The sequence below is a fragment of the Octopus bimaculoides genome, chromosome 14 (assembly GCF_001194135.2).
Source record: "Octopus bimaculoides isolate UCB-OBI-ISO-001 chromosome 14, ASM119413v2, whole genome shotgun sequence".
NCBI classification, from domain to species: Eukaryota; Metazoa; Mollusca; class Cephalopoda; order Octopoda; family Octopodidae; genus Octopus; species Octopus bimaculoides.
The window spans coordinates 20488654-20497259 of NC_068994.1; the positions used below are offsets into that span (position 1 = coordinate 20488654).

Below are 8606 nucleotides of genomic sequence, written 5' to 3' on the forward strand. Positions count from 1 at the left end.
AGTTTTGAAATTTTTTTCTTCTTTGGTAATTAAGAATTAGAATTTTGAAAACGTGTTTCTAGTATACCAGGTTTTTTGTTTAGATACTTTTTGCGTCTGATATTTTATAATCCTATGCATGCGTGAAACAGAAAAAAATTAATTTCACTTCTTGTCATAGGACGATGGGAGGGGTGCTTATTTTCTTCAGAATCATAATTTCCGTATTTTTCTACATTTTACGGCCCCAAAAATTTTTAAGAAATCGAGTGGGGAGGGATTCAAATTTTGAAATGCATTTTTTCTTTTTGCAGATTCGGAATCTCCGCCCTCGATATAGTGCGTTCCTTTAAAAAAAAAAAACCCAAAAAGATGCGGTCTGTGATCAAAAATTCTCGTGCCTTTTGTCTAAAACGGAGTTCAACTCTAAATTTCTAGAGTGCGAGATCGTAATTCAAAAGGGTTACATGTCGTCTTTAGTCAGCATTTGGTATTTGATACTATATTACGTAGCTAATGTGTAAACAGTGTTATATAAACGTGAAATAACACTCGACACTTTCAGCAATCATCTTGACTAATACCTGCTACAAAACTGTGGTAAGTGGAACAAGAGGTATGGAGGTGCATGATCGCCAACGCTTGTAGACACAGCACCTGAAGCATTTGTTTTGCATTGCCGCAGCTTACCAATAGTCATAATTTTCAAACAGAATGAGGGATAAAATTGAACATTCACAACATAATACAAATGGACTACCAGGTACGTTATCACTGTTAAAAGCACGTGCACGTCCAACCTCTGCGGTAAGGATGGGCAATTTAAACCGGCTATCTTTCTATTTAAACCTCCGTTAAATTTGAAAGCAAAACATATACAATTTTTTGTTTTCTTTCAAAGGAAGTAAAAAAATCAAAGGCTGAATTCTGGTTTAAGAACCGTATATAACCTCTCATAATATTTAAAATGTTAAAAGTAGATATAATTGATTCATTGGTCTTCCTGCTGTTGACCGCCAAATAAATTAAACCAGCAAACTATATATATCAGAAACTAGAATAGGAGTAGATATATGAAAAGAATATACATTTTTAAAAAGTAAAATATTTCAAATTACTCACTTCTTCAATTCTGGTGGATGTGCTTTACTCATGGTTGCTTTTTAAGTGATTAATGTAAACTCTCCCGTTTGTTCCAGAACAAAATGTTTATTTGCATGGTCCTCTTCCGGAAGACACCGCGAAAAAGCCCAACTTCCGGAAATAAATCTATCAGCTGATTTTATTGGTTAATTCTAGTGGCGGGAAATTAATTTAAATGTATTAACATCCGAGATGTTACATTTACCTATTAAATTTCTCTAGTTGCAAGGTACTATATAGTTGTATATACTGTAACGCTATCGATTTATTACTTCGACACAAATCATTAAGTTTTTTTGTATATTAAAAAAAAATGACTATGCCAATAAAAATTCGTAAGCTAACTATACTCACTGTATGTATGAATTTTACCAAAATAATGGAAAGATTCAGACGGAGAGTCACAATATTTGTTACTTTATTTTCTTTTGCTCAGATCGTTTCCATAAAATAATTACAAATCAACAGCTGGAATCGATTATACATTCTATTATAAATTTGTAGCTTCAATCAAATATAAGTTATATAGATATTAATTTTTATATATTAAATAGGAAAAAGTGAACATTTTATTTTGGTAGATTTAACTAAAAATGTTGCACAAACGAAAAAAAATATATGTACTTAGAAACGGTTCAGAGAAATATTTAAGAACGTTGTATGGCCTAAATCTATCCTGATCGATCAGACCTTTGGTGAAAGGTGATCCTAGACTTTTTATATTTATCATTTTGTTTTGGTCATGATTTAGCGGACCCATGATCAAAGACATTCTGGTTATGACCATCTTATCTTTTATTCTGACCATAGTGTACCGTTGATAACATTATCCCATGTAGCCTTCTCTTTCTTTTAATAAGGAGTGAACATCACATCGATCTCACCAGACAGAAAGAATGGGCACAAGAGGCGAACTGAGCACCAATTATAATCTTGTCTTATCTACTCTCAGATGAAAAGCATAAACACTCTTTATTTCAAATGAACTTAACTCTAATTTTTTAAGATAGTAGAGTGTGGGATGAGGGGGGAGTTGGCTGCTATTTCTAGCAGATCAAACACCTATAGATTCATCAGAGGTTCACTCGTTGGCTATTTTTTCAATCGATTCCAAGTAGTAGTTACAACGACAAAAAAATTAAGCTATCGGTTTAATTATAAAAATTATATTAAATTTTAAAAATCTGACATGAGTTTATTTAATTAAAATTGTATGTATCTGAAATTGGCGCCTTCGACGACTATTAGATCGAGAATTCCAAAAGTCACTCCTGAAGTGAGACCACGAAGTCAGGTAATGACGTCACGCATATTGTGTAGTAAGATTCTCTGCTGTAAAACTAGGGTATACACATGTAATGGTGACGTTGACACAAATACTACACAAGAGCACAGCGCCATTTTCAACACATTGTAATTAATGTTTCCCGAATCGCTTGTGGACGACTATCGATGATAGGTCAGTATTTTTGTTTATTTATTTGACGTTGTAAATCACTTTCTCTTCTTTGGGAGACTGAAAAAAAAATAATTAATTAAACTTAAAATTAATTGTTATTATTTTTTTATCCCTAGTTGCTAACAATTTTTTTAGTCTGTTTCTAAACGTAAACGCTTTAACACTTGAACGAGGCAAAGTTCTTCCATTTAAACAACTATGCATACATATATACATGCATGTATGTGTACATACATACACACACACACACACACATATCTACTTCGACGTTCAGCCATTGGCAGTTCTTGAACAACAAACTCCATTGTCCAATAGATTTCTTCTACAAGTCCGAACGGACACGTGCTAAATCTCTCTGTTCCCCTCCGTTGCTAGGTTTGTTTTGGAAATCAGAGTCGACCATTTCATAGTTCAAAACGATGTCGTTTTCATTTCTGACTTCGCTGTTGTTGATGCGATCGTGGAATTTAATAACAGCCATGTCACGTTTACTACTTCTTAATGGAGAAATATACATAGAAAATAGAGATAAGCTAAAGGGAGAAATTTTTTTCTGAAAATTCTTTTCGAACGTCTTGACGTTGCTGTATTTATTGATATTTACACTTTATTAAATTTACTGTTTAAAAGATCCAATCTTAACATTTTCCTCTCTATGTAAACCTGATCACAATATTTAACATACATATATATATATATATATAGTCTGTCTTCTAGGAAGCGGATGTTTAATGCATGTTTACATAAAAATAAATGCACATATCAAACATCTCCTTTAGTTTTAAGAAGATCGACGTGTATATATTTACTAATCTAAGTTGTTATTACTTCTCTCTCGGTATCTGTTAGATTGAAGAGCATCATCATAGTCCTGGTCATTATTATTATTCTTTACTTCCCTAACGTCCTTGGAAAAGCATGAACACCACATTGTTTCTATTTTAAAGATGTGAAGCCTTATACTATAAAAAAAGTTAGGCGAAGGATTTAATTATTCGCTTACTTTAAAACAAAATCATCATCGTCTTTTCTTTTTTAATTTTGTGAATCGTTTTACGCGTATTAATTGTAATTGTACTATCTGCTAGATTTGGCAAAACCTTGTCTAATTTGTTTTCTGTTTCATGCGCACACATAATATTGCATTCGATATGTGGGTGTCATAAACTTCTTGCACCATTAAAATGACAGCACAAAAATGTGGGATTAAGGGTTGTGTGTGTGTGCTGATAAATATATATATAATGTAATGTGCGGGAGAGGGAAAGAGAGAAACATTGCTTAATATAAGCAGATAAGATCCCTGAACTTACTTTGGATCTAATAGAAGAACACTATTATATTAGGTTCCCCGTCTAAGTTTAGTTTCCGCCGAGGTTAGCTTTGCCTTTCATCCTTTCGGGGTCGATGTAATCGACTACGCCCCGAGATCCAAATGATTAAACATCAGCTGTCTGGTTCCGTGTCTGATTTTAAAGAAATAAACCTGCAATATACCGGTGTTTTATAAGATGTACGTTGGTAATTGCAATGTTTTTTTTAGATAAAATGCTTGTTCGTTTCAGTTATTGAATCTATATGAACTGTTTGGTGCTATTAAAGCAATAACTATACTCATATACAGTATGCACACATATAGGACATGCCCTTTTCCATCTCACAACTCCCTCATCCCTACCTTTCATCTCCACTATATCTAATGTTTTGCCCTGCAATTACTCAGTTGCAACGTATAGACATTCACAACCACATGCACTTGTGGAAAAAAATAACGTGGCTGTGCAACGTAAACTTTCTGTGAGGTGAGAGAGGTATGCACAGAGTTAACACAAATTTACATAGAATTTTCACAATAACTTCTGCTGAATTGTGGGATTTGGCAACTCAGGCTAAAAGTTTGATAATTTTACAGTTTTAAGTAATAATAAATTATCGTTAACACTATTGAATAAATCATTTTAACGTTCATGTTCCATGCTGGCAAGGGCTAGACTATTTGACAGGTCTAGTAGATGTAAGGTCTGCATCATGTTCCAGTATCTACTGGCATGGTTTCTATGGCTGGGTGCCCTTCCTAATGCTAACCCTTTACAGTGTGTACTGGGTACTTTTTTTGCGAGTGTCACCAGTACTATCGTTATGCAGCTCGCAAATCTACAAAACTTGAAACTTAGCCAGGTTCTAAAGTTAGGGGTAGTGAGCACATATGAAAAAAAGTTGGGACGCATACCAAACAAGTATACGGGTACAGGCCATGTGTTGGTAGCCAGCTGGAAAATACGTTTTCCTGGGGCTAAAAAGTAGTAATATTGTCCTGTGTAGGACTGCCACATTGTGTTGGCAAATAGACTTTACTGTTCAGTACTGTCACTACATATTTCTCGCTCAGAGATTTAAAGCTAATTGTTTTTCTCTTTAATTTTTAACTTATTTCTCTTATATTATGCAAAATATCTCATTAGTTATATGTAATTTGCATTCTACATTCATTAATTATATGTTTCAGCTACAACATCGTTATGTATGAAACTTACGACTACTGATATTGGTAACTAAAGAGTTTAAAAAATTGTTGAAATGGCACCAATTGTGAAAAATGTGCTTGCTCCCCTTTTAGATATGCCACTGAGGTGGGGTGAATCATATTAGATCGCAGTTAAGGTATGAGAGGAGAGGTTGGAGTAGGGGAGGTTAGTATTGTAAAGGAGCTACAGTGAAGATAAAATATTTTAAGCAACGGTAATTTTTTACAAACAATAAATAGCCCTCTGTTGACCCTCCCAATGGATAAATGATTAACAATCAATAATAGCTAAAAGTCAGAACCCAAGTAATGTTAAGAAATGAGGCGTTACTCGATTTAAACCTACAAGCTCATCAAAGATAACTTCCAAATAAAATGAGCAAAATGAAAAAAAAATTTTCTATTGCTTCTGTTTTCACCTGGATTGGTTTAAAACTTATCTAATGCACTATATTGAATGTGGGAAAGTAAGTAATTGCCACTTGAATCCACTGAAGTGACATTTAGAAATAACACATTGAAAATATTTCAAATTCAACAAGGGAAAGATATTTTAAAAGAAAATACTTGGAATTGAATCAAGGGAAAGCTTCAATTCTTTCATTTATATAAAAAGGAAAATGCTTTACGCATTTCATGTCTCACTGATTATTGGTTTCAAATTTTGGCACAAGGCCAGCAATTTCAAAGAAGGAGTTAAGTCAGTTGAATCGACTCCAGTACTCAACTAGTACTTATTTTATCACTCCGAAAGGTTATGTTGACCTTGGCAAAATTTGAACTCAGAACATAAAGACAGACAAAATGCAACTGAGCATTTTTGCCCAGCTTGCTAATGGTTCTGCCAGCTCGCTGCCTTATATCATGTTGATTATTGGACTAGCATAAGCAGGTGAAACAAAACTACCGAAACCGTAAAACTCTTTGTAAAAGATTTGTTAGATAGAAAAAATATTGATACTTTTCTTCTTTCAAAATATATTCATAAAATCGCAAACTTCTGTGAATAATGAGCTCAACATTCACATTTTCAATGAATGAGCCAACAGGCATTCCTGATTTAGCTGTTTGCTTGTGTTTGTACATTACATTAATGAAGATAGCATTCATGAAGACTTAATTTGTTAGTTTTTTTGGAGATTAACGCTACAAGCAAAACAATATGTAATTCATTTTGTAGGAAGCAATTGAGTTGTGTGGAAACTTTATTTAAGTATTTACACTGATGAAGCTGCAGATATGCTGTGAATGGTCAAAGCATCCACTCCTATCTTAATTATCAAGCACTAATATTGCAAAACTCCATATCAAGTATTAGGTGCAAACACTTGTAAAACTAGTCCATTTTATTAAATCAACACCACTAAATGCAAAACTCTTTTATTTTTATTGTGCAAATTTGGGAAGTCTCCATGCAATTTTATTTCTAAGCACTGTAGTATGTTGGTTATCAAGTGGTAAGGTAGTGGTGCAGTTTTTCAAATTGCATGTAGATATTAGGTTATTTCTAACAATGTTCTTTTGAACTTTCAGCCTAATTAAAATATCAGAGTTTGTTGCAGAAACATGGTATATCATATATTCGCTTACTTGAATGAAGTTAATTTTGTAATGCAGGGTACCAATATAACATGCCTCAAAGTTCAAACTAAAATGAATACACCTAAGTGTAAACTAAAACTCTGGGATGACTATGTAGCTAAGAATGATGCCAAATGTTTTGAAGATCTTGACCCTTTAGCATTCAGAATTCTCTGTCAAATGTCATGCTTATTTGTAAACATTGTTTTGAATTCAATCATGCATTATTGCATAGCTTCAATATCTTGATGATGTACTCTTTTACTTGTTTCAGTCTTTTGACTGTGACCATGCTGGAGCACCGCCTTTAGTCAAGCAAATTGACCCCAGGACTTATTCTTTGTGAGCCTAGTACTTATTCTATCCGTCTCTTTTTGCCAAACTGCTAAGTTACGTGGACGTAAACACACCGGCATCGGTTGTCAAGCGATGTTGGGGGGACAAACATATACACACACACATACATACATATCATCATCATCATCATCATCATCATTTAACATCCGCTTTCCATGCTAGCATGGGTTGGACGATTTGAGTGGGGACTGGCAAACCAGATGGCTACACCAGACTCTAATCTGATCTGGCATCCAATGAAGGAAGGTTGGCATGGGTGCCAATCAACGAATTTGGTTTAATTTTCGATTTCAATTGCCTCAACAGGGCTTCACAAGCAGGGTTTTGTGTCCAAAGAAGGAAAGGTACGCGTAAGTGGGCTTGCTATACCCCTGGTAAAGGCCACAGATTTTGGTTTCACTTGTCTTGTCAGGTCTTTTCACGCACAGCATATTTCCAAAGGTGTCCATCGCAAGTCATTGCCACGGTGAGGCCTAATGTTCGGAGGTCGTGCTTCACCACCTCATCCCAGGTCTTCCTGGGTCTACCTCTTCCACAGATACCCTCAACCGCAAGGCTGCGGCACTTTTTCACTATCCTCATCCATTGTCACCAAATGACCATACCAGTGAAATCGTATCTCTTGCACACCACAACTGATGCTTCTAAGGTCCAACTTTTCTCTCAAGGTACTTAGTCTGTTGAGTATGCACACTGACATTACACATCCATCGGAGCATACTGGTTTCATTCCTTGCAAACTTATGTATGTCCTCAGCAGTCACGGCCCATGTTTCACTGCCATGTAGCATGGCTGTTTGTACACGTGCATCATACAGTCTGCCTTTTACCCTGAGCGAGAGGCCCTTTGTCGCCAGCAGAGGTAAGAGCTCTCTGAACTTTGCCCAGGCTATTCTTATTCTAACAGCTACACTTTCAGTGCACCCTCCCTCACTACTGACTTGGTCACCTAGGTAACAGAAGCTATCAACTACTTCTAGTTTTTCCCTGGAATGTGGCAGAAGTTGTTCTTTACACATTTTCAGTGTTCATTGCTCCTGAGCGTCTACCACATACAAAAACTATCTTGCTAGTTAGCCTTCCTTTGATATTGCTGCACCTTTTATGTGTCCATAGCTTACACTTGGTACATCTTATAGAGCTTCTACCTACACCTTTTCTACAGATCAAGCAGGGCCATCTACCTGAAGGGGTTTATGTTTTCTCTACCTTTCAACTTATTAGGACTTTGGTTTTAACTAGGTTGACTCTAAGGCCCTTCGATTCTAATCCTTGCTTCCACACCTGAAACTTCTCCTCTAGTTCTGATAGTGACTCAGCAATTAGAGCAAGGTCTCAGCAATTAGAGCAAGGTCATCAGCATAGAGGAGCTCCCAGGGGCAACCTGTCTTGAATTCCTGTGTTATTGCCTGGAGGACTATGATAAATAGGAGGGGGCTGAGGACTGAACCTTGGTGAACCTCTACCCGGAATTCTTCACTGTACTCGTTGCCAACCCTCACCTTACTGACAGCGTCCCTGTACATGGCTTGCACAGCTCTCACTAACCATTCATCTATCCCT

General features: G+C 35.7%; 2 protein-coding genes across 2 annotated transcripts in view; one reads left to right on the top strand and one right to left on the bottom strand.

Annotated features, from left to right (window-relative positions):
- The window catches only part of LOC106876131 (small nuclear ribonucleoprotein G), an 18481-nt gene extending 17235 nt beyond the window's left edge, over nt 1-1246 (bottom strand). The window contains exon 1 of the mRNA XM_014924547.2: nt 1102-1246. Within this exon, the coding sequence (XP_014780033.1) occupies nt 1102-1133 (32 nt within the window). The 5' untranslated portion in view covers nt 1134-1246. The remainder of the gene's footprint in view (nt 1-1101) is intronic.
- A 1207-nt stretch (nt 1247-2453) lies between these two features.
- LOC106876130 (nuclear transcription factor Y subunit alpha) overlaps nt 2454-8606 on the top strand; it is a 25456-nt gene continuing 19303 nt past the window's right edge. The window contains exon 1 of the mRNA XM_014924546.2: nt 2454-2581. Within this exon, the coding sequence (XP_014780032.1) occupies nt 2575-2581 (7 nt within the window). The 5' untranslated portion in view covers nt 2454-2574. The remainder of the gene's footprint in view (nt 2582-8606) is intronic.